The following is a 26,345-nucleotide window of genomic DNA, read 5'->3' on the forward strand; positions in this document are numbered from 1 at the left end:
CTAAAAATTTCCTTAGGGAATGGTCCCTTTCACTTTTGTTGGAACAAAGGAAAGCATTGGGAATGTGCAGGTTCTTTTGGAGTACCATATTTCTTATTTGAAGGTAGGTATGCTTCTCTTCCTTCGTTTTAAATGCAGTAGTGAAGGTAACATGAAACACCTAGACAGTGCAAATGTAGATAGTGGCTTTGAGGTTAGTTACTGAAATAGGCACCTATTTGAATGGCACTGCACTTGGATTTTTAAAAGACTGGATGCTATTACAGTTGAGCTCTCAATGTGTTATATTGGCTGCAGAGAATGCTATTACTTTGCTGTTGGAGTTTTAGCAAGATTGAATTGGTAATAGTTTCTGGTATCTAAATGATTAAAATGGCGTCCCAATTTAATTGCAATAACATAAGAAAAATGTGAAGTCACACGACACCAGGTTATAGTCTAACAGGTTTGTTTGAAATCAGTCTTTTGGAGCGCTGCCTCTTCATCTGATGAAGTGAAGAAAAGCAAACAGGCATAGAATTTATAGGCACAGAGATCAAAAGGTCATACAAATGGTGTGAGTGGAGTGTCTGTAGGCTGAATAATAACTCTGCTGGTGATTAAAAGTGTCACAGTGTGAGCAAAGTGTCAACAGCTGAATAGTAAGTGAAGGGAATGACATTATAATCCATTAAAAATGTTATTCCAGCTGTTTGATTTGTCTTCAGTAGCACCTTATTTTTATTTTTTTTTTTGTAATTATTTCTCTGCCACAATCAGTTGGATTATAGGTCGTTCCCTTCACTTACTATTCAGCTGTTGACACTTTACTCGCACTGTCTGACATTTTTTATCACCTGCGGAGACTTACTATTCAACATATAGACATGCCACTCGCACCGTTTGTATGTTCATTTGATCTCTGCCTAAAAATTCTGTGCCTGTATGCTTTTCTTCACTTCAACAGATAAAGGGACAGCGTTTTGAAAGATTGTGATTTCAAATAGACCTGTTAGATTATAACCTGGTGTTGTGTGACTTCTGACCTTGTCCACCCCAGTCCAACCCTGGCACCACCTCTTGTCACAAAATTAATTCTGCTTCTGTGCTGTCTGTTGCAGTTTTAAAATCTACTTCTGAATAATTGTCTGAAAATTGAGAGCTAACATTTCTAAGCAATGGCTATAATATCTGACAAGAAGTTTTTGGTAATGATTAAAAGCAAAATACTACAGATGCCGGTCATTTGAATCAAACACGAACGCTGGTTTGAGAGTAATCTGTTAAGAGAGAAACAGAGTTAATGTTTTAAGTCTGGTGTGACTTCTTTAGAACTTAGTAACTCTGTGTAATGTTCATTGCATTTGGATGAAACATATACCCCAAACCTGATGTTCTCAGGTGGAGCAACATGTTCAAGTAGACTTAATTCAGAACCCTAGAAGATAAGTTGGTTATGTGCTTTAAGTGCTTGTAATTGAAATATTTCTCCTTATTTGTTTCAAATCAAAAATCGAATTTGAGAATGCTTGCACAATTTTGAAATTTTTTAGAAAAAAAATTGAAAAACGTTTTGGCAAATAACTTGCCAAACCAGCATTAAATATACTGTAACGCAAGTCTCAAGAAGAGTCACTGGATTCGAAATGTCAACTCTGCTTCCTTCCCAAAGACCTGAATTCTCCAGCAATTTCTGCTTTTGTTTCAGATCTCCAGCATGTGCAGTTTTTTGTTTTATTTTAATGAAGTATACTGTGTCTGCCCTGACTTGGATCTATTTGAAACTTTGGTAAAAGGAATCCAGTATGCATGCATTGGAAATATCATGTTGGCCAGGTGATTTACCTGTTGGGCATGGATTGCAGAAAAGAAGCCAATCAAATCAAAGTCTGCAGCTGTAATACAAGGATCAAATGAGAATCAGTTTTGCCTATCATGTAAGATACTCGGTCTGCTTATGAAAGTGCTGATGATGCTGAATCATATGTTTAGTAATTCATTCACAAATGTAACACGAAGCTGCTCTATGTTCCTCTCTTCCAACCCCATTCCCCTTATTTGCATATTTCAATTCATTGTGAGGATACCTACCAACAAACAATATATACAGGAGCAATATATTGGGCCAGGTCAACAAGCTAGTATACTTTAGACGTCAAGGTTTTTTTGGTAGTGATTGTGTTTCCATCCAATGGATCTGTTTTTAGCTTTTACAATTGGAAACCATTCCCACTGGGGAAAGTCAAGATGAGCAAAACTTTTAAAGTCCCTATCTCTTATAAATAGCCTGTGAAGGTCTACATACCTGAACATCAAATCTTGATCATAATGTCATTTAGGTATCTCTGCAAAAATGTGCCATTGGGCTTCTCTTCTAGTATTTTAATTGATTATATTTGGATTACCATGTCCATTGTCCATTACTTGCAATTTTTGCACTTTATTACTTACAATAATTTTTAGTGTACCAGATTAATCTCAACTTCTTTTTGAAATAGAAAAACAGTACAATTTGTATTACTTGTACCTCAGTGGTTTCCTTGTGCTTCCATATTTTTGTTATTTAATTCTTTTCCTTAGGGATTGCTGTTCCTCATTTCATATTGGTGCAGACTGGTCTTTAAAATTTGAAGTTAGGGCAGTTTTGTGCATGAAATTTTGACTATTGTAATACACAGAGGCATGATGAAATCTGCTCAAGTATAATCTCTTGTCAGCAACTGGGCTATCTGTCTGGGTTCCAGCTCAGTCTTCATGTCCTATTTGTTACTTTTGCATCATCAATACTTTTACCCCAGTGACCAATATATTCAAGTTTTCCTTGATTCTCAACTGCTTTTATTCTGCAAAGGGGCATTCCCCTAAAAATATTGTTTTTATAAAATGCATTTTGGGGAGTGCTCTTCACACCTGCAGCTTGTAGCGTTTCTGTGGGACTGTGAAAAATGTTGATTCTTTGAGCTTAGCTTTCATACCATTTCAAAGTGAACTGAAAATATAATTTTATTATGTACTGCTGAGATTTTCTTGTTCAATATTTTAATTTGATTCAAGTAAATTAGTTAACCAGACAATGTATTGGCTCAAATTGAGAGATTCGGGTCAGGCTTCCTATTTCTATCCCAGAGTGACAAAAACTTGCCCACTTCACAGTCCAGGACTTTTCTAGTCAAATTCCTGATGCAAGATTGATCCTGACAGAAGCAGTGCAGCTCACTGCCCAGGCAATCTAGGGTGGCATAAGTTAACGCATTGGGGTAAAGTCAGGTCAGGTTGGCTGGGGTATTTGGTGGTTCAGTGTCAGTGATTAGGAGCTCACTTTTTTTAGAATTGGACATGAGTTAGACTAGGTTTAAACTTCTAACTTTCTCTGGCTAACTAGCTGTTAAGTAAGTCAGAATTCTCTAAACTCATTTGGGTTCCAGGTGCCAGTTAATTACCCATCAGAAGTTTGAACTTCCTTTGCAATTACCACTTAGTCAGTGTGCCAGCGTTTCAGAGAGTCCTGGCTTGCGTCTTTCAGAGCCGCTTTCTAACGATCTGGTACATTACTTTCAGTTTGAGTTCATTCTTTTTATTCCTGAGCAGAATGAAAAATAGCATCCTTCCCACCAGACATTCTTTGCCCTTCCTCTATCATCTTATCTTTTTCCTTTGGTCCTGTATCACAGTTAACCCTCAAGAAATTTTGGATGAAAAATTGGCTTGAAGGTAGAAGGCAGAGGGTGGTGGAGGGTTTTTTTTCCACTGCTTTTTGTCATGCATGTAGATGTGAATATAGAAAGAATATTTAGTGTTAATAACCAAACCCCGTCAAAATATATTCAGAAGGTAGTAGTTTCATTTTCTTATTTTCGAGGAAAGTTTAAGATGTTGCGTTCCAGATGCAATTTGACCGGTCAAACTACCAGATTTGAAACAAAACACACTTTATTCATACCCTACCATTAAAATACAACAAAAGAAAGGAGAAATTCGGATAGCTTAATTCTATTGGAAAACTTAGCAAATAGATTATTTTACTACTAAACAGTAACTGTTCCAATATAGTACCATCCCATTAAGACTCTTGGCAAAAGGCAAGTTCAGAAAATTAGATTGTCTCACATGCAACTCCAGCAGCAGGAGGCAGAAACTTTGAAAAAACTCAGTTTTGCTTTGTGCAGGGCAGGTCATGTCTTATCAGCTTTATTGAATTTTTTGAGAAGGTGATTTAGGGTACAGCAGTGGATGTTATTTACATGGATTTTAGTAAGGCTTTCAAAAGGTCCCTAACGGTAGGCTCATCCAGAAGATTAAGATGCATGGGATCCATGGTGACTTGGCCGCATGGATTCAGAATTCGCTTGCCGATAGAAGACAGAGGGTATTGGTGGAAGGGTGTTTTTCAGGCTGGCGGTACATGACTAGTGATGTTCCGCAGGGATCCCTACTGGGACTTCTGCTATTTGTGATGTATATTTCCTATAAATGACTTGGATGAAAACGTAGATGGGTGGATTAGTAAATTTGCAGATGGTACAAAGATTGGTGGAGTTCTGGATGGCGTAGAAGGCTGTCAAAGAATACAGCTGGATATAGATCAGTTGCAGATATGCGTAGAGAAATGGCAGATGGAGTTTAATCCAGGTAAGTGTGAGCTGCTGAGAGATCAAATGTTCAGGAAAAATATACAGTTAATGGCAGACTCTAAATAACATTGATGCACAGAAGGATCTTGGGGTTCAAGTCCATAGCTCCCTGAAAGTGACCGTGCAAATAGGTAGGGTGGTAAAGAAGGCATATGGCATGCTTACCTTTATTGCTGGGGGAATTGAGTACAAGAGTCAGGATGTTGTGTTGCAAGTTTATAAGACTTTGGTTAGGCCACATTTAGAGTATTGCGTTCAATTACAGGAAGGATGTGGAGGATTTGGAGAGGATACAGAAGAGGTTTACCAGGATGCTGCCTAGATTAGAGGGTATGAGCTGCAAGGAGAGGCAAGAAAAACTCAGGTTGTTTTCTCTTGCGTGGCGGAGGCTGAGGAGAGACTTGCTAGAAGTCTATAAAATTGAAGTAAGGTTGATAGTCTTTTTTTTCCCCCCAAGAGTTGAAATGTCTAATACTAGGGGACATCTATTTAAGGTTAGAGGGAGAAAGTTCAAAGGAAATGTGAGGGGCAAGTTTTTTTTTTAACACAGGGTGGTAGGAGTCTGGAATGCACTGCCAGGGCTGGTAGTGGAGGCAGATACGATGGGGGCATTTAAGGGACTTTGAGACAAGCACATGAATATGCAAGGAATGGAGGGATATGGACCAATGGCGCAGGCAGAAAGATTAGTTTTATTTGGCGTCATGTTTGGCACAGCATTGTGGGCTGTACAGTTCTATATTCTAACGTGCAGCAGGGAGAGATGTACTGCAGTGTCCAAACCCTGATGAGACTGCCTTTCACTGAAAACTAAAAGTCCTGGTTCTGTGGGAGCTTGACCACATCCATTCAGGTGGCTTCCATTGTTCTAACTTTCAAAAAAAAAACGCAAGGCCTCACAAGCTGTTTACTTTGAATTTTCAATAGATAGCTCTTCACTTCTGCCTTAAAACATTAGAAAGTTTGCAGTTGTCACCAAAAGCAGCGGTGTAATGGATGGTGAAGAAGGTTATCTCGGAGTACAAGGACCTTGAGCAGATAGGCCAATGGGCTGAGAGGTTTATCGTAGAATTCCAGCAGCATGGTAGCAGGCCATTTGGCCCATCGAGTCCACAGATGCCGTCCGAAGAGCATCTCCCCTAGATCCACCCCCCGTAGCCCCTCCCTGTAACGCTGCATTTCCCATGGCTAATCCACCTAATCTGCACATCTCTGAACTGTGGGAGGAAATTAAAGCACCTGGAGGAAACCTACGCAGACACGGAGAATGTGCAATCTCCACACACAGTGGCTCAAGGCTGAAATCAAACCCAGGTCCCTGGTGTTGTGAGGCAGCAGTGCTAACCACTGAGCCTCCATGCCACCCAGTTTAATTTAGATAAATGTTAGGTGTTGCATTTTGGTAAGGCAAATCAGGGCAGGATTTAGACAGTTAATGGTAATGACCTGGGGAATTTTGCGGAACAGAGGGACCTTGGGCTGCAGGTTCATAGTTCCTTGAAGGTGGAGTCACAGGTAGACCGGGTAGTGATGAAGACGTTTGGTAAATTTGCCTTTATTGGTCAGTGTATTGACTATAGGAGTTGTAATGTCATGTTGTGGCTGTACAGGACATTGGTTAGACCTTTTGGAAAATGCTATTCAATTGTGATTTCCCTGCTATAGGAAAGATGTTGTGAAACTTGGAAGAATTTAGAAAAGATTTACAAAGATATTGCCAGCTTTAAACAGTGTGAGCTGCAGGGAGAGGCTGAATAGGCTGGGGCTTTTTTCTCTGGAGTGTCACAGGCTGAGGGGGTGACCTTTACAGAGGTTTATAAAATCACAAGGCGCATGGATAGAGTGAATACCCAAGATCTTTTTCCCAGGGTAAGGGAGTCCAAAACTAGAGGGCATGGGTTTAAGGTGACAGGAGACAGATATAAAAGGGACCCAAGGGGCAGCCTTTTCATGCAGAGGGTGGTGCATGTATGGAATGGGCTGCTAGAGGAAATGGTGGAGGCTGGTATAGTTGCAACATTTCAAAGGCATCTGGATGAGTATGAATAGGAAGGGTTTAGAGGGATATGGGCTAAATGCTGGCAAACAGGACTGGATTAATTTTGGATATCTGGTAGGTGTGGACGAGTTGGACCAAAGGGTCTATCTCTGTACTGTACAACTCTGACTCAATAATTTTCCATATCATTAGTATCACCCAAACAATACCATGACTTGCTGTGTTGGGTAAGGGGACAATGATTTAATTTGCCTTACATATGCCTGTTATAGGAAGTAGAACAACTGAGAATGGACCGTTTGCAAATTGATGAGCAGCTTCGACAGATCGGTATGGGATATCGGCCAGTGACAAGTCGGCCAGAGAAAGATAAAGGCTATATTACCGATGAGAGTACTGCTTCCTCACTTCATGCTAGCAGATCCTATCGTGGCCGAGGTCGTCGAGGTCCAAATTATACTTCTGGTTGTGGTAATTTCAATTCTTATTTTTTCTTCATATTGGTTTGGCCAAGATATTTCATCTGGCAAGTATTTGTTCAATAGAGAATGGTTGTAAAATGAGGTAAATGATTATTTACATGGAAGATGTGAATCTGTTTTACATTAAGAAGAAAAACTGAAAGAACTGCAGATATGCAAATCAAACAAAAACAAATTGTTGGAAAGGCTCAGCAGGTCTGGCAGCATCTGTGAAGAAAAATCAGTTAACATTTCGGGTCCTCAGAACTGATGGTAGCTAGCAAAATGTCAGTTTATATGCAGAAAATAGGGTGGGAGGAGGGGTAAGGAGTAAATGATTGATAGGTTAGGATAGAGCCCAAGGAGAGAGAAGAGCAGTTGGATAGACAAAGGAGTTGATAATGATCTGGCTAGGAGGGTGAATGGCTGTTTAATGGGGATTGTTAGTGACTAACGATAGGTAGTGTGTAATGGCAGACTGTGATAACAAGGCCTAGTGTGTGGGGTAGGGGGCTGGGACGTGGGATGGTTTAGGCCCTAAAATTATTGAACTCGATATGGAGTCCGGAGGGCTGCAGGGTCCCCAAGTGGAAAATGAGGTGTTGCTCTTCCAGCTTGCTTTGAGCTTCGCTGGAAAACTGCAGCAAGCCAGAGACTGAGCTATTGGCCAGGGAACAGGGTGGTGTGTTAAAATGGCAGGCAACTGGAAGCTCGGTCTTTTTTGTGGGCAGAATGTAGATGTTCTGTGAAGCGGTCCTTGAGTCTACGCCTCATTTCCCCAATGTAGAAGAGACCACAGTGTGAGCAGCATATGCAGTAGACCAGATAGGTGAAGTGCTGCTTAAATGGGCAGGTGTTACACCTTGGGATGTTGTAGTGGAAGGTGCTGTGGGCCTCTGGGAAGTTTATGGGAGTAAAGAGAGATTTGTGCCAGGGTGTCCAGGAGGGAACAGTCCCTGCAGAAGGCGGACAAGGGAGGGGAGGGGGAATATGTCTGGTGGTGGCATCATGCTAGAGGTGGCAGAAGCAGCGTTTGATGATCTTCTGGATGTGGATGCTGGTGGGATGGAAAGTAAGGGGAGCCCTATCACTGTTGAGGGAAGAGAGGGGTGAGATCAGCGGTGCAGGAGATGGGTCGGACCGGTTGAGGGCCCTGTTGACAATGGTGCTGGCGAACCCTCGGTTGAGGGAGAAGGTGGATATTTCGGAGGCTTACTTGCCAAAGTTGGCCTTGTCCGAACATATGACATGGAGACAGAGAAGCTGAGAGAATGGAATGGAGTTTTTACTGCAAGCAGGTTGCGAGGACGTATAGTCCAGGTAGCTGTGGGAGTCAGTGGGTTTATAGTGGATATTAGCGGCCAATCTATTCATAAGAACTGGGAGCAGGAATAGGCCATCTGGCCCCTCGAGCCTGCCCCGCCATTTAATAAGATCATGGCTGATCTTTTTGAGACTCAGCTCCACTTACCCGCCCACTCACCATAACCCTTAATTCCTTTACTGTTCAAAAATTTATCTAGCCTTGCCTTAAAAACATTCAGCGAGGTAGCTTCAACCGCTTCACTGGGCAGGGAATTCCACAGATTCACAAGCCTTTGGGTGAAGAAGTTCCTCCTGACCTCAGTCCTACATCTGCTTCCCTTTATTTTGAGGTGATGCCCTCTAGTCCTAGTTTCACCTGCTAGCGGAAACAACCTCCCTGCCTCCACCTTATCTATTCCCTTCATAATCTTATACGTTTCTATAAGATCTCCCCTCATTCTTCTGAATTGCAATGAGTATAATCCCAGCCCACTCAGTCTCTCCTCATAATCCAACCCTCTGAACTCTGGAATCAACCGAGTGAATCTCCTCTGCACCCCCTCCAGTGCTAGTATATCTCTTCTCAAGTAAGGAGACCAAAACTGCACACAGTACTCCAGGTGTGGCCTCACCAGGATCCTAAACAGCTGCAGCATAGCCTCCCTGTTTTTAAACTCCATCCCTCTAGCAATGACACACAAAATTCCATTTGCCTTTTTAATTACCTGCTGCACCTGCAATCCCACCTTCAACGCTTCATGCACAAGGACACCCATGTCCCTCTGCACAGCAGTGTGCTGCAATTTTTCATACCCACTAAATCGTACCCATTTGCCATGATTTGCACCGTCAACTCATCCACCCTGTTTCGAATGCTCCGAGCATTCACATAAAGTGCCCTTATGCCAGTTTTTGCACCTTCTTTTTGGGTCCTGTTATCTCCATTACTAACAGCTCTTGAGTTCTCCTTCCCTTTAACTTTTTTCCTAATTTTCAATGGAGTTGAAGCTTCCTCGTCACCTGCTAACCTGCTGCTTTGCCTTACATTAATTGTTATTCTCCCTCTACGCTCACTTCTCCCTTCCTTCCCCCCAACTCTCTTCCCCCCCCCACTTACTAGTTTAAAGTCCTATTAACCACCCTATTTACCCTTTTCGCCAGAACACTGCACATGGCCCTGTTCAGGTGGAGTCCATCCCAGCAGTATAGATCCCTCCTATCCCAGAACTGATGCCAGAGCCCATGAAAAGGAAACCCTCTTTCCCACGCCACTCTTTTAGCCACTTGTTTACTTCCCTGATCCTTGCCTCCCTATGCCAATTTGCATGTGGCTCGGGCAGCAATCCAGAGATTATGACCCTTGAAGACGTGTTTTTAATTTTGTTCCTAGCTTTTCATAACCCCGAAACAACAGGTCACTTTTCCTAGTCCTGCCTACGTTGTTGGTACCTACGTGGACCACAACAACTGGATCCTCCCCCTCCCCCTCCCTCTCTAGTATCCTCTCAAGCCGGTCAGAGATGTCTCGCATCCTGGCACCGGGCAGGCAACACACCATGCGGGAGGATACTGTCTATCCCCCTGATGATGGAATCTCCTACAACTACAATCTGTCTTTTTGCTTCTCTTGAATGGCCTCCTGGACCATGGTGCCATGGTCAATTGATTCATCCTTCCTGCAGCCCTGTTCCTCATCCACACAGGGAGCAAGTGCCTCATACCTGTGGGACAGTGTCAAGGGCTGCGGCTCCTGTGTTCCTGTCTGCAGGGTCCCTCTACCTGCCTCACTCAGTCACACACTGCTGTCCCTGCCCGCCGATCGAATTAACGTTAGTTAATCTACCAGGTGTGACTGCTTCCTGAAACACAGCGGCCAGGTATTTCTCCCCCTCCCGGATGTGCCACAGTGTTTGGAGTTCGGATTCCAGCTCATCAGTTTTTAGCCGGAGCTCCTCAAGCAGCCAACACTTGCTGCAGATGTGGTCACTGCCGTTCTGAATGGCATCAGCTAGCTCCCACATCATACAGCTACAACACATCACCTGGCCTGCCATCTCTACTTAGTTAATTATTTAAAATTAATTAGTTTTTTTATAGTTTCGCAGTGTTCGCTGCACTAGTAAGTTTACTCCATTATATACTCAAACAGACTCCGGCTTTGCCTTCCAACCCGCTCCCAGAGGATTTGGCGTCTAGGTGACCACCCCGAAAGATAAGAGCTGAGGAAAAAAAATGCAAATAGCTTACCTGCTCACCACACTTAGTCGTTATTATTAAGTTAGAGGAGGTGGAAGGGTGGGAGACACTACGCGTGTAGTGTCTCGGGTATTAGTTAACTCCCAAATTTATTGGGTGGAAGCTTACCTTCTGAGGCTGCCCTCGTGCTTTCTCCCGGACTCCCGCCGCTGAAACAACTGAAAGGCTGCAGTCACGCGAGGTAAGACTTTTATAATCGAAAAGCTTACCTTCCCAGGCTGCCCTCGTGCTTTCTCCCGGACTCCCGCTGCTGAAACAACTATTCCCAGAAATGGAAACTAATGTCGAGGAAGGGCAGGGAGGAGTCAGATAGACCAGGTGGAAGTGAGGGCAGGCTGGAAACTGGAAGCAAAATTGAGCTTTTCCAATTCCGGATGGGAGAGGGAAGCAGCACCAATGATGTCATCAATATATAGGAGAAAGAGTTGTGGGCGGGGGCTGGAATAGGACTTAAGGAATATTCCACGTATCCCACGAAGAGACGGGCATAACTGGGGCGCATGTGGGTACCCATGGCCACCCCTCTGACCTGAAGAAAATGAGAGGAGTTACAAGAGAAGTTGTTGAGGGTGAGGATGGGGCGGGGGGGCAGGGTGGGGTGGGGTGGGGTGGGTGCGGTGTTGGTGAAGAGATGAAATGAGGTCAGTTACCATAGTTGATACAATGGCCTGATGTGCCATGGTGGGGTCAGGGGAAAATAGGAGGAGGTATCTGAAAGCTGGCGCTCAGGCTGTGCAATGTAGATGTCAGTACACCAGACTACAGTAGCACCACCGTTATCGGCAGGCTTAATATCAAAGTCAGGGAGTAAGCGCATGGAGCGCAGTCAGTTCAGAAGGAGATGATAGGTTGAAGTGGGTGAGGGGGGATAGAGAAATTGAGATGATCAGTGTCACATCGACAGTTCTCAATGAACAGATCGAGTGCAGGTAAACGGCCAGAGGGAGGGGTCCAGGTGGAGGGAGAATGTTGGAACTGAGTGAAAGGGGTCTTTGGGACGGGGAGAGGACTCTTGCCCCAAGAAATAGGCATGGGGGTGAAACGGCGGAAGAAGAGTTTGATGTCATGTCATGCCTGAAATCCGTTAAGGTGACGACTCGGAGGAATAAAGCTGGGAACATTGCTGAGTGTAGAACGTTCAGCATTGGGGAGCAGAAGATTAGGCAAGATGGTGAATACCTGACAGGAGATGAGGTTGGGGGAGGGGGTGGAGTCAGAGGGAAGGGGAGGAGAGGAAGGTTTCAGAGGGCCATCGTTTTCTGAGAGTTGTTGCACCTTGTGGGCGTTGATACCTGAAAGGAAAAGAAAAAGTTTCTTGTCAGCATGGCGAATGAGCCGGAGGATGAAATGGAACTGTGGAGTGGCGCAACCCTGAGTCAGTGTGTTGCGATGCTGTTGGAGACAAAGCTTGAGAGGGTGCCGTTCGGTGTCACGTGGCACTGAGTGCAGATCTCAGGATGCCATGAGAGCGGCTGTCTGTGGAACTTTGAACATTTCTGAGATACCTGTGATCCTGGGAGGATTCAAATCATGAGGGATGAAACTTCAGTTGGAATCTGCATGGGGTGGGTGAGCTGGAGGAGAATGGTAATTGTGTCAGTAAGAGGTGAAATGTTGCTCTAGGGAAGGGGTTAATGGTAGAAGAAAGGTAGCTTTGCCTGAAACCAAAAACAAAATTTCCTGGAACTGGGAGAAGGAATATCAAACTGGAGGACAGAATTCATGGTCTGTGTGTTTTATCTCTTCACCTTGAACCAATGGCTCCTCGTTCTCGAGTTTGTGGCAATCTTCAGCATGATATTAAAATTCACTGTCCTTATTCCTTAATCAACCTAGTAGTTCACTTGGATTTTCTCCAGAATAAACAATTAAAGGTTCTTTAAACTTCTTCACAGATTAAATGTTTTGAGCTATGAATCAGTTCTGTTGTTCCTTTCCCACATTACTGTTAATGCTGCAGAGACATGGTGGTTCAGTGGTTAGCACTGTTAACTCTCAGCACCAGGTACCTGGGTGTGATTCCAGCCTTGGGCAACTGTCTGTATGGAGTTTGCATGTTCTCCCCATGTCCGTGTAGATTTCCACCGGGTGGCCCAGTTTCCTCCTATAATCCAAAGATGTGCTGGTTAGGTGGATTGGCCATGCTAAATTGCCCATAGTGTCCAGGGGTGTGTAAATTGGGTGGATTAGACATGGGAAATGCAGGGTTACAGGGAAAGGGTAGAGGGATAGGTCTGGTTGGGATGCTCTTCGGAGGGACAGTTTGGATTTGTCGGGTCGAATGGACTGTTTCCACACTGTAGGGATTCTATGATCTTATGAATATACTGCATTTACCAGAATTTTATGTATTTCAGGTATAGCTACACTAATTCCTCATGCAGTTCGCTCATCAGGTTGAGTTTATGTTCTGCCTTTTTAGCTAAACCTCTCCAAGTACTTATTAGAACTAACAAGGTGTAGAGCTGGATGAACACAGCAGGCCAAGCAGCATCAGAGGAGCAAGAAGGCTGATGTTTCGGGCCTAGACCCTTCTTCAGAAATGATATTAAAATTCACTGTCCCTATTCCTTAATCAACCTTTCTGAACACAGTTGTCTTCAGAATCCATTTGCATCACTGCAATTAGTTTTGGGCCAATAACCTCATCAACAACAGTGGATTTTGGCATGTTTAACAGTCTAGTTAGAAATGAAATCAAAAATCCTTTCTGAAGAAGGGTCTAGGCCCGAAACGTCAGCCTTCCTGCTCCTCTGATGCTGCTTGGCCTGCTGTGTTCATCCAGCTCTACATCTTGTTATCTCAGATTCTCCAGCATCTGCTGTTCCTACTATCTCTATTAGAACTGTTTGAATAAAGGAACAGCAGTTGGCCTTTCAGTTCTTTGATTTTACCTGCTGTGTACTTGACGACTGCCGTTCAAGTCTTTGTCTTTTACCTGACAATGTATTAATCTTGGTTTAAATTTCAAATGGCACAACATCCACAGCTGTTTTGAAAGATTTCCACATGTGCGAATGATGTTTTTTAATTTCGTTTCTAACTAGGCTCAGTTAAACATGCCAAAATCCACTGTTGTTGATGAGGTTCAGGGCCCAAAACTAATTGCAGTGATGCAAATGGATTCTGAAGACAACTGTGTATTAACTAAAGTGTCACTTGCTCACTCCCTATTTCAGCCTTCTTTAAGGCTACTACTTTATTTCTCCTTTACAGTTTTTTAATCTAAACCATATGAGAAAATATTCTACTTAATCTATCTTGGAATTTGAAAGTGGTTGAACTCACACTTGCTAATTTTGAATAACACCTGCAATAGTATCACCCACTCATTCTGCCTGTCTCTTTGAAAATTCAAATTCCTAACTATACAACTTATGTGCTTCCTAATTTGGTGTTATCTCCAAACTAGGATAACTTGTTAAGTTTTTTTTTAGCAAAGTCATTGCGATTCTGAACAAGGCCATTTCTTTAAGGAAAAGAAAAATCTGAAATACCAATTACTTACTGAAAGAATGGAGGCACAAAATTCCACTGTTTAAAACCATCATTTTACCATTCAAGAGTCAAACAAAGCAAACACTGAATAATACCCTTGGTATTCTTCCATGCTGAGTCATCCTTGTGTACTAATCGTCTGTGCAGACATTATCAGAAACCTTGCGGAAATCTAAAGTTTTCCGTTCTTTAAAATCTAAAGACCTCCGACAAACATCATTAAATCTACTGCTCAAGAACACCGACTGACTTCCACTTAGTGTGTTATACCTGTACAGATTTTTATTTTTCCACCGTTCAGAATGCTTTCCGACATTTTACCCACAATTTATTTTAGGCTCACTAGTGTGAAGATTCTCAAATAATCCTTTTGCTCCTTTATTAAAGTTTTTAGGGTACATTAATTGAAACTATTTCTTAGAGTGTGGGTGTCACTTTTTGTATTATCCTTAAACTGAGTAGCTTGTCAGACCGTGTCTAAGAGTGGTTAAGAATCAGTCATGTTGTTTGGTCTTGAGTCCCATGTGTGGCAATTTGGGTAAGGAATGGCAGAGTTTCTTTCCTGAAGGACATTTAGTGAAACTATCGATTGTTGTTAAAATTGTCACTATTACTGAGACTAGCTTTGTTTTATATTTATTGACTATTTTTAAATTCTAACAGTTGCCATGGTAGAATTTGGACCCATGTCCCCAGAGCATTAGCCTGTGCCTCTGGATTACTTGTACAGTTAGAATAGCACCATCTCTCACTCGGTCAGCACCGCTCACTCTCTCTGGCTTGTTGTGTCTTGGTCATTCCCCTGTCCCCAGCAAAAAAAGATACATTTTCTTGACATATTACTTGCACTGTGCAAGTCTAAAATTCTACAAAAGCATAAATAGAAATCATTTTGTACTTCAGAATACAAAACCAAGATGGTAGTCTTTACTTTGGTAAGACAAAATGCCACCCTAAACTTTATGAAAATGTTGGGCAAAGTATAAAATAGTAATTACAAGGACATAATAGAGGTTCATTGTGATATTCCAAGGATAAGTGGTTATCGTTATGGGGAAAGATATGACAAGTTTTGGTTTTTCACCAGAGCTGGGCTTAAAAGATGTGACAAAAGTTTTCAAAATTATGTAGCTTCTCAGAACAGTACTGAGAGTTTGTTTCTGTTGGTCAATATTGTAACAAACCACACGTTTAAGGTAATAATGGCATTTTAAATGGATTATACACCATTTGTCTACATGACATCTTGGATGGTTTGATAGAAAAAGTTTTGTTTTTGGACAACCCTGAAAAGGGACTCCAAATCTATGTTACTCACAACTACAGTTTGTTGTTGTGCAGGTACAAACTCGGAACTATCAAATGCTTCAGAGACTGAATCTGAAAGAAGGGATGAATTAAGTGATTGGTCACTGGCTGCTGAAGATGACCAGGATGCAAGACCATATCGTGATAGTCGAAGGCAGCCTGGAGCAGGGAGAGGGCGAGGTGGAGGACAGTCCAACAGAGGTCGTGGGGCACCACGAGGTGGAAATTCATCCATTAGCTCGGGCAAGTTTGAGAATGTTTTAAATCCATTTTAGCCTGAAGATAGTCCTTTGTGTACTCTTGTTATAGTTCAACTAAGACAATTTTTTTTGACAATGACACAAATGACCAGCTGTGATTTATACAGCACAATCAATGTTGAATTTGGAAAAGGCAGTTTTATGCATGTTTTCCATGCAGTGATGCCCGTCTCTCCCATCTTGATAATCTGGCTGGTACCCTGTTTGAGCTATTAATTTCAGTTAATACTGAAACCCAGACCTGCTGTGAGCTGATAGTAACCTGATCTAAGTTCTTCATTACCCAGCTCCTAATTTGAAATAAATGAGTTTTGAATGAAAAATAATATTCACTAATCACTCACTCAGTTTTCTATGGCGGGATAGTTTGATTTTTCTTTCGAGATCTCCCAGTAGTCTGGCAGAGACGCTCTTATTCTATATGCTGCTCCTTTTACTTTCCCTCGCTATGCTTTTTTCTGTCTTGCTACTCTTGCATAGGACCATTTCACAAATGCAATGCAAGAGCATTTACCTCATGTGAAACTTGACTTAGCAAGTGACCAATGCCTTCAGCTGTTAAGACATGAATTATATCTTGTGACTTCACATGTCAGTGAACTGAGAAATAAGGAAGAGATGATCACCTTATTGGAATTGTACTATCGATGCCCTCTCCCCCCCCCCCCCACCCCCAAAGAAAAAACTATCAGCAGGAAATTGAGATAGATATATAGGAGATCTTGAATATCTATAAGAATAATAGGGGTATAATGGTGGGGAATTTTAACTTTCCAAACATATACTGGGGCTGCCATACTGTTGACGGCTTGGATGGAGAGGAATTTGTGTGAGTTTTTTTTTGTTTTAATTCAATATGTGGATGTACCTGCCAGAGAAGGAGCAAAACTTGACCACCTCTTGGGGAAATAAGGCAGGGCAGTAATTGAGGTGTCAGTGGGGGAGCACTTTGGGGCAAGTGATCATAATTCTATTGGTCTTAAAATAGTTATGGAAAAGCATAGACATGGTCTTAAAAAATTAAAGTTCTAAATTGGAGTAAGGCCAATTTTGACAGTGTTAGGCAGGAACTTTCAAAAGTTGACTCGTGGGAGGCTGTTCACAGTTAACGGGAAGTTTGGAAAGTGGGAGGCCTTCAAAAATGAGGTAGCAGAGATGGTATGTTCCCATTAGTGCGAAGGGGAAGGCTGGCAGGTGCAGGGAATGCTGGATGACAAGAAAAATTGAGGCTCTGCTCGAGAAAAAGGAGGTCTATATCATGTATAGACAGCTGGGATTGAGTGATTCTCTAGAAGAATATAAGAGCAGTAGGAGTATACTTAAGAGGGAAATCAGGAAGGCAAAAAGTGATATGAGAACTTTGGCAAATAGGGTTAAGGAGAATCCAGAGAGATTCTACAAATACATGAAGGGCAAAAGAGTAAATAAGGAGAGAATAAAGCCCCTTAAAGATCAGCAAGGCAACTTTTTTGGAACCGCAGGAGACTGGGGAGATGATAAACGAGTATTTTGTATCACTGTTTACAATGGAGAAGGATATGGAAGATAGAGAACATGGGGAAATAAATAGCGATGGGAGATACTAAACGAATATTTCGCATCAGTATTTACTGTGGAGAAGGATATAGAAACTCAGGAGCTTGGGGAAATAAATAGTGCGATGTCTTAAAGTGTCCATATTACAGAAGAGGAGGTGCTGGCGGTCTTAAAATGCATAAATATAGATATATCCCGGGGATTTGATCAGGTGTTTTCCAGAACATTGTGGGAAGCTAGGGAAGAGATTGCTGGGCCCCTTGCTGAGATTTCTGTATCATCGACAACCGAGGGTGAGGTGCCAAAAGACTGGAGGGTGGCTAATTTGGTGCCATTATTTAAGAACGGTGTTAAGGAAAAGCCAGAGGACTATAGACCGATGAGCCTTTTATCAGTGGTGGTTAAGTTCTTTGAGGGATGTATTGGGTACAGACAGCTGTGATTTGAGTGAATCCCTAGGGACAGGATTTACGTGCATTTGGAAAGGCAAGGACTGATCAGGAATAGCCAACATGACTTTGTGCCTGGGAAATAGTGTGTCACTAACTTGATTGAATTTTTTGAAGAGGTGACAAAATTTATGAAGGCAGAGCGGTAGACGTTGTCTATACGCACTTGGTGTTTGAAAAGGTTCCGCATGGTAGACTAGTTAGCAAGGTTAGAACACATGGAATGCAGGGGTAGCTAGCCAATTGAATGCACAATTGGCTTGAAGGTAAGAGGATGTGACAATAGAGGATTATTTTACAGACTGGAAGCCTGTGACCACCAGTGAGCCACAAAGATCGGAGCTGGGTCCATTGGTTTTTGTCATTTATGTAAATGATTTGGATGTGAATATAGGAAGTATGGTTTGTAAGTTTGCAGATGGCACCAAGATTGGTGGTGTAGTGGGCAGTGAGGAAGGTTCTCAGATTACAATGGGGCCTTGATCAAATGAGCCAGTAGACCGAGGAAAAGCAGATGTAGTTTAATTTAGATAAACGTGAGGTATTGAGTTTTGGTGAGGCAAACCAGGGCAGGACTTATACAGCTAATGGTAGGGCCCTGGTGAGCATTGCTGAACAAAGAAACCTAAGGGTGCAAGTGCATAATTCATTGAAAGTGGAGTTGCAGGTAGACAGGGTGGTAAAGGTGGTGCTTGGTATGCTTACCTTTATTAATCAGTGCAATGAGTATAGGAGTTGGGAGGTCATGTTGCAGCTGTACAGGACATTGGTGAGGCCACTTTTAGAATTCTGCATTCAATTCTGGTCTCCCTGCTATAGGAAAGATGTTTTGAAGCTTGAAAGAGCTCAAAAGATTGACGAGGGTGCTGTTGGGATTGGAGGGTTTCAGCTTTCGGGAGAGGTTGAGTAGCCTCTTTTTCCTTTGGAGTGGTCATAGACTGAGGGGTGACCCTGTGGAGGTTTATAAAATCATAAGGGGCATAGATAGGGTGAATAGCTGAGGTCTTTTACTAGGGTAGGGAGTCCAAAAGTCCTAGAGGGCATAGGTTTAAAGTGAGAGGGGGGAAGATTTAGAAAGAACCTGAAGGGCAACTTTTTCCACACAGGTGGTGTGTGTGTGTAGAACAAGCTGCCAGAAGAGGTGGTGGAAGCTGGTACAAATACAGCATTTAAAAGGCATCTGCATGGAAAATGAATTGTAAGGGATTAGAGGGATATGAACCAATTGCTGGCAAGTAGGACTAGATCAGTTTTGGATATCTGGTCAACACAGATGAGCTGCTCTGGTGTCCACCTATCACCAACACTCTGCTGCCCCCTGCCCCAGCTTATCTGTGGTTCCCTCTACCCCCACATCCAGCCCTGAAGAAGGGTAATACCTGAAACATTGACTTCTCCTCCTCCAAACACTGCCTGGCTTGCTGTGTTTATCTACCTTGGACGAAAAGGTCTGTTTCTGTGCTGTGTAGCTCTGGGACTATGTAGAATAGATACCTTGTACGCAATTTTGCACTTCAGGGCAGTTACACTTGAATTACACTTGAGGGCAGAGTACCCATTTTGATCGTAACTCATAATGTTACATCACAGAAGGAAGACTTTCAGCCCACGCTGCCAGTGTTTGTTCTTTGAAAGAACTATCAAATTTGTGCCTTTTATTCCCCTCTTTCTTCAGAATTTTGCAGTCTTTTCCTCTTTGTGTGCATTCATAATAGGGAGAGATATGTGTTGGACTTGTACAAGGAAGGAAAGTGGGGAAGTTAACTCTGCATTTAAGGAATGAAGGAGGCATTGCCCGCGTTTTTAGAGCGGGTGATTGGATTCATCACATTTGACGAAAAGGATAGTGGCCATGATCCAGACACTAATTGTTTAGTCTCTTCAAGCATGTGGAGCATCATAGCTGAGCCCTTTTCACCCTTTACTTTGATTTTTAACTATACATGCAATACCTAACAGATGATGCTGTATAATCAACAGTAGTGCCAATTGGTTTGCCTCTTCTCTAATACAGATGCTGATTGTTAACTAAAATGCCTGTATTATTTTCTCAGCCTAGCGCTCGCTGAGCTGCAAGCCCTCCTGACTTAGTAAATTCAGCATTCATTCCCTTCACCATAGATGCATAGTGGTGGCAGTGTGTACAAGATGTATGGCTGTAACTCAACAAGACCCCTTTGACAGCAGCTTGCAAACCCACAATCTCTACTATCCAGTAACATAAGTGCAATAGATGCGTGGGAGCACCTCTAGATTGTCATCTAAGTTGCACACTGTTTTGACTTAGATCTATATTGCTATTCCTTCACTGTTCCGTGATTTTGACCCAGTGACAACCTTCCAAAGAGCAGTGTCTGTGCACCCCCAAAGACTGCAGTGATTCGAGATGGCTGCTCACTATCACCTTTTGGTTATAAATGGATCAGTGAAGCCGATGTCCATGAATGTATTTAACCTCCTTTTCCTTTTCTATATAGCCCACCTATTTTTTTTTTTTCAATTAATTACTGAATCAAGGCCTTCAAAAGAGTATTCAGTTTGCCTCCACCACACTTGGGCAATGCACTCCAAAGCCTATTCCTGGTATCACTGTTGCTTCTTTTGGCAATTGCCTTAAGTTATTGTCCTCTGCTTCTCTCTAGATCATTTCACTAACAGAAATAATTTCTCCCAGTACTTTGTCCACACACTTCACGAGCATATTTTTTTTTTTTGTGGTGTTCTACTGCGGAAAGGCAGTCTATCAACCACTCACCAGTTAGTCATTGATAGAGTAGGATTGCCAACTATAGTTGGAAGCATTTAAAAAGAATGGCACATGACATATGACACCATGACTTCAGTTTCTCATCTGACGCCTGTTTCAGGCCTCCTCAATTTTGTCTTTCGACTAGAATTCAGTGTCAGTGAACAGTGAAGCTTCTCTATTCTTGGAATTGAAGCTGTGTAAACAATCAATCTTTTGAGCACTTTTCCTTACAAAGCATAGGTAATGACAGTTATCCATTGTACAAAAACTGTTGTTTCTTATTTCACCTTGTCCTTATAGCACTGTCCATTGTTTTAAGATGTAAGCAGGCTTGGTACATTAAAAGCTGCCTGTGGTTTGTAATTTACTAGTGCCTGTGATTTCAAGAGGCAGTTTTATCTGTTTATAATGGAAGTTATGTGGCACTCAGTGCTACTTTGGTGGTGTGGGGTCTTGTCTGTCTTTACACCTTTTAATGGGGGTGTAACTGCTTTAATGAAAAGCTAGTACAATTAAGTAACATTCAACAGCTTGATGTAATTTAATTGATGAGGATCCCAGTCTAGTTTTATTTAGCATTTAATAATTTGTTAGCAGCTATTGCTTGCAGATATTTGTATAAATTGGAATAACTTAGAGAAATGTCAGCACCGGGTGTTTTCATCAGAATATCTGTTTTCTCCTCAGTGTTCAGAGATCCGGATAGCAATCCTTACAGTTTGCTAGACAACACAGATAACACAGAAACTGATCAAACTGCAGACACTGATGGTAGTGAGTCTCACAGCAGCACAAATCGCCGCAGGAGATCACGTAGACGTAGGACAGATGATGATGCCACTATGATTGATGGAATGACAGAATCTGACAGTGCTTCAGTTAATGAGAATGGTTTAGGTATGTATGTATCAAATTCATGCATAATTTTAAAGATTATATTTGGCCATCTAGAATTTCAATTGAATTAACTCCAAGCGTAGATTGCTGTTGTAAATAAAACATTTAAAGAGAAAGCCTCCATCACACTTTGCATTTGCAGATGATAATGAACGAAAACCACAGCGGCGTAATCGTAGCCGCAGGCGTCGTTTACGTGGTCAAATTGAAAGCTCTCTGAGCAGAGACAGCCAGCCAGGTAACAGCCGTAACTAGCATGTTAGGGTGTTTGGAGTTGTCATTTTACCACATTCTCTAACTAATTAATTAAATTCAAATAACACCTTTTTTGAGCTTGAGTGGTCAACCTGCTTTGAAAATCTAACACCATTTAATTTTCAATTACGCTGTATTGAAAGAACACCTTTAATTAGTAATCGTGGAAAAGATTTGGTGGGGGGACACTTGGGAAATGCAATGATATGAATTGGACAAATATTAAACGTAATTCAGCTTCCAAGTAAGATCTCATCATACCTTGGTGTATACTGCTGAAGAGCCTCTAATTACTAGTAGTTTTGCTTCAGTTTGTACTTTGAGACAAAGTTACAGCTATTATGAAAAGTCAGTGTTCTAGATGGCTCAGATTTGAAGTCTCTGACTGAACGATACAGACCAGAAAGGTCCTCAGTCTTTATTTAATTGATCCTAGCCTGGACAGGAGCTAGAGTATTACTATTAATTATAATACTAGAAGGTTGGGAAAGGGAAACTCGAATAATCTTGGGCATATTGTATTGTAGAGTCAGGAATAGTTGTGATGTCCTTCTTAGTTTGTACTGCTACTTACTGACTCTTTCACAGAAATCAGCACCGTTTATAAGAGAAGAAGAAATTTCTTTTCAATTGTATATCCAGTATCCTTTGGAATTTTACTGAAACCTGCTTCTATCATCCTTTCAGGAATTGCACTGTAGATCACAATTTATTACATCAAATTTCTCACCTCCTTATTGTCTTTTATCTTAAACCTATGTCGACTCACTTGCCAGGTGAAATTATTTTTTTTTTCTTATTTACTCTCTTCAAAACTCTAATTTTTTTAAAACAACTTCGTTTAACAACCTAATTCTAAGAATAAACCAGCTTCTTTTGTGTTCTTCACCCTGATTCAATGTTGATAAATCTGTACGCCCATCACCAAAGTGCACAGAATTAGACACCATTTTAGCTGAGGCCTAAATGTGTAAAGTTGACTACAAATTTGCAGGTTCAGGATTATAAGCCTCTATGTAGAAAGCAGTGGATCCCAGTATTTGCTTTAAACAATCCTACTGGTATCAACCTATCCTTTAAGATCACGGGACACTTGTTTCTGCACCCTGTTTTAATAACTCTGATCATGACTAATTTACCTCTCCTGTTCCTTTCTTTTAAAACTTATCACTTCATACTTCAGAGTTAAATGCAATAAAGAAGAAAATTGTGGAAATACTTATGGCCACATCTGTGGAGAGAAAAACAGTTCCTCACTGACCTGAATTATTAACTATCGTCAGAAATGTTCTGATTGAATTGAACCTTGTTGGAATTAAAGAAGAACATGCAGATAGTAGCTCCCTGGTACATTGTCCATGGTAATGCGTCAACCAATCAGCACCATTTTTTTATCGCAGCATAAATGATTGCTGCCTTTGAAATTTGATATTTTTCCATCTGTCCTAATGACATAAGGTGTAAAACTTCAACAGCGTTCCCCTTTTCAGCAATACCCAAATTTGTTTGTTTTTTTTTAATTTCACCTATTTTTCTAATCAACCTGTTCTGAGATGCTATTACATACCTCTGGAGCAGATGGGACTTCAACCCAGGCCTCCTAGTTCAGGGGTAGGGACAGTAACACTGCATCACAAGAGAGTTCCCTCCAAATTCTGTATTAGCAAACAAAACATATTATTTCCACCTGCACAGCAGTATTCCTTTTTTTTTTACTGTAATTGATGGAGTCACCAGTTGCCTGTTGTTTAAGGAATCAGGTAATGTTACTGCTGTGTTTAGTTTAGCTAGATTAAATTTGCAACTAAACGAGCAGTTTTATTTGACTGCACTTTTAAAAATTGGAAGAAATGAGGGAAGTGTTGGTGTAAGCTGTTAGGGATGATAAAGAAAAGTGAGCATTATTTGTAATGTTATCATGGTTAACCTGCTCTGAAAATGTTAACACCATTTAATTTTTGAATACCCTGCTTTAAAAGAATACCTTTAATTAGGAATCATTGAAAAGATTTGGGGAAGAAAAATTTGGAAAATGCAATGATGCAAATTGGACAGATATTAAACATAATTGAGTTTCCAAATAAGCGCATGATGTGCTTGATCACATCATTGCTTGATACATACTGCTGAAGAGTCTCCATTTAGTAATGGTTTTACTTCAATTTGTATTTTGAGACAATTTGATAATTTATTTGTTAAATGCATACTGACAGGATTTTGAAAGTTTGTTCCTGGCACTGAAGATACAGAACTATGTAAAATGGAAAGGAGCCAATTTGGCAATGTGACTAATTCTGGAACATTATTATAAATGTATAGTATGCTGAGATTTGTAGTTGCTCCTGTATATCGATAGCTTGTTTAAAGTTCCATATCAAAAATCCCCATAGCACAGCTCCAATTTTGATGAGTTGTGTAGGTAAGAACAGAAGGTTACAAAATGATGTAAATGCATGAAGTGACTTGGAAAAACAGAAGAGAAAAAATTTGACTTGGGAGGTCATCCACTTGGGATACAAGAAACACAAATTTAAATATTTTCTTTAATGTGAAGAGACTAGAGACATATGTAAGAGCAAGGGGATTTGACATCTGCATACACCAGATTCTAAAAGCTTATGCACAAGTGCAGGAAGTAATTGTAGAGTATTAAATGTGTTATCTTGAGGGGATAAATTCTCAGTACAGAAGGAGTCTTTCGGTCCACTGAGTCTGCACCAACAAAAAACTGCTCTAAATCTGAGAGTCCCACTTTCTGGCACTTGTTCCATAGTCTTCAACATTTTGACATTTTAAGTACTCATCCAAGTACATTTTTAACGATTTGAGGTTTCCTGACTCAACCTCCCACTAGGGGGTGCACTCCAGATTCCCCCCACCACCTGGGTAGAAATATTTTTTCTCAAATCCCCTCTGAACATCTTGCCTTTCATCTTAAAATTATGCCCATTGTTACTGACTTTTTAACTTGCTTTCTATCGACCTTGTCAATGCCTTAGATACTGAGATATTTTCAACCAGCCTGTTGTGAGTTGTTATGGCATGCTGTTGGAACAGGTGGGACATGAACCCAGGCCTCCTCGCTCAGAGGCAGGGACGCTATTACTGCATCACAAAAGCCCATTCTATGCCTTTCTTAATATAGAAGATCGTAGAATCCCTAGAGTCCACACCGACCCTCAGAGCATCCCACCCAGACCCATCCCCCACCTAATCTACACATCCCTAAACACTACAGGCAATTTTACATAGCCAATCCACCTAGCCTACACATCTTTGGACTGTGGGAGGAAACCGGAGCACCCGGAGGAAACCCACGCAGACACGGGGAGAATGTCTGTGTGGAATTTGCACAGGCGCCTAAGGCTGGAATTGAACCCGGGTCCCTGGTGTTGTGAGGCAGCAGTGCTAACCACTGAGCCACCATGTCACCCTATACGACAGTATTTCAAAGGCAAGTATCATATATATCATCACAGAATCCCTCCAGTGTGGAAACGGGCCATTCAGTCCACACCACCCCTCCAAAGAGCATCCTGTCCAGACCCAGACCCAGACCCAGACCCAGCCCCTACCCCTACCCCTGCATTTCCCCATGTCTAACCCACGTAACCTGAACATCCTTGAACTCTATGGGCAACTTAGCCTGGCCAATCCACCTAACCTGCATATGTTTGGACTGAGAGGAAACCGGAGCACCCGGCGGAAATGCACGTAGACACGGGAAGAATGTGCAAAATCCACACAGACAGTCGCCCAAGGATAGAATCAAACCCGGGTCCTTGGTGCTGTGAGGCAGCAGTGCTAACCACTGAGCCGCAATGTATGTTATCTTAACTACCATTTAACCTGTCCATTGCCTTCAGGGATCTGTGGACAAGCTCCGTAAGATTCTTCTGTTTCTCTGAGCTTCCTAATGTCATGTAATTCATTGAGTACCCCTTGTCTTGTTACTTCTTCCAAAGTGCATCAACTCACTCACTAGGGTTAAATTCCATCTGCCACTGATCAGCCCATCTGATCAACCTGTTTATATACTCTATAACCTAAGATTGTCTTCCCACTAACAGCTGGCCAGCCAATTTTAATGTAATCTGCAAACTTACTTATTATTCTTTGTCTCTACCCCAGAAGAAATACATTTACTTCTACATAATTTGTGTGTCAGAAACAATAAGTGATCCAGCACTGCCTGTGATACACCACTAGATACTGGTGTCCAGACATAACAAACAGCCTTCTATCACCACTCTCTGTCTCTTATCACTGATCAAAGTTTGAATCCAACTTGCCAAGTTAGCCTGGATCCCATGTGCTTTTATCTCCTTTGAGTGTTTCATGTGAGACCTTGAAATCCATATTAACTATATCAACTGCACTACCTCATCTACACACCTGGTCACCATTTTAAAAATTCAATCAGATTTGTTGTGCTTGATCTCCCTCTGACAAAATCACTCTCATTATCCCTCATAAAATCATGCCTGCCCAAGTGGAGATTAATTTTTTTTCCCCTAATAATTTCCCTCTAATTGCTGGGGATGTCTCTATCACCTTTCTTGAAAAGTGGAACCACATTCTGTTGGAAAGTCATACCTAAGTTGTGCAGTGTCTTGGTCAGACTTCATCTATGTTCACCCTTGGGCTTGTACCTCAGGAAGGATATATTGGTTTGGAGGGGCTATACTGTAGTACAGATTCACTCGATGACATAATAAAAATTGATGTATTATCCCTGACCATCTAAATTCAAGGGAATACA

General features: G+C 41.7%; 1 protein-coding gene across 5 annotated transcripts in view; it reads left to right on the top strand.

Moving 5' to 3' along the window:
- fxr1 (FMR1 autosomal homolog 1) overlaps positions 1 to 26,345 on the top strand; it is a 118,788-nt gene that overhangs the window by 79,303 nt on the left and 13,140 nt on the right. For 3 of the 5 annotated variants that reach the window (XM_048604185.1, XM_048604186.1, XM_048604188.1), the window contains exons 11-14: positions 17 to 103; positions 6,882 to 7,080; positions 15,471 to 15,680; positions 21,119 to 21,328. In XM_048604185.1, coding sequence (XP_048460142.1) covers positions 17 to 103; positions 6,882 to 7,080; positions 15,471 to 15,680; positions 21,119 to 21,328 — 706 coding nt within the window. Of the gene's footprint in view, positions 1 to 16; positions 104 to 6,881; positions 7,081 to 15,470; positions 15,681 to 21,118; positions 21,329 to 21,470; positions 21,567 to 26,345 lie in introns of all 5 variants that reach the window. The other 2 variants (XM_048604184.1, XM_048604183.1) reach the window with 1 other exon arrangement.

The sequence above is a fragment of the Rhincodon typus genome, chromosome 13 (genome assembly GCF_021869965.1).
Source record: "Rhincodon typus isolate 14 chromosome 13, sRhiTyp1.1, whole genome shotgun sequence".
Lineage (NCBI taxonomy): Eukaryota > Metazoa > Chordata > Chondrichthyes > Orectolobiformes > Rhincodontidae > Rhincodon > Rhincodon typus.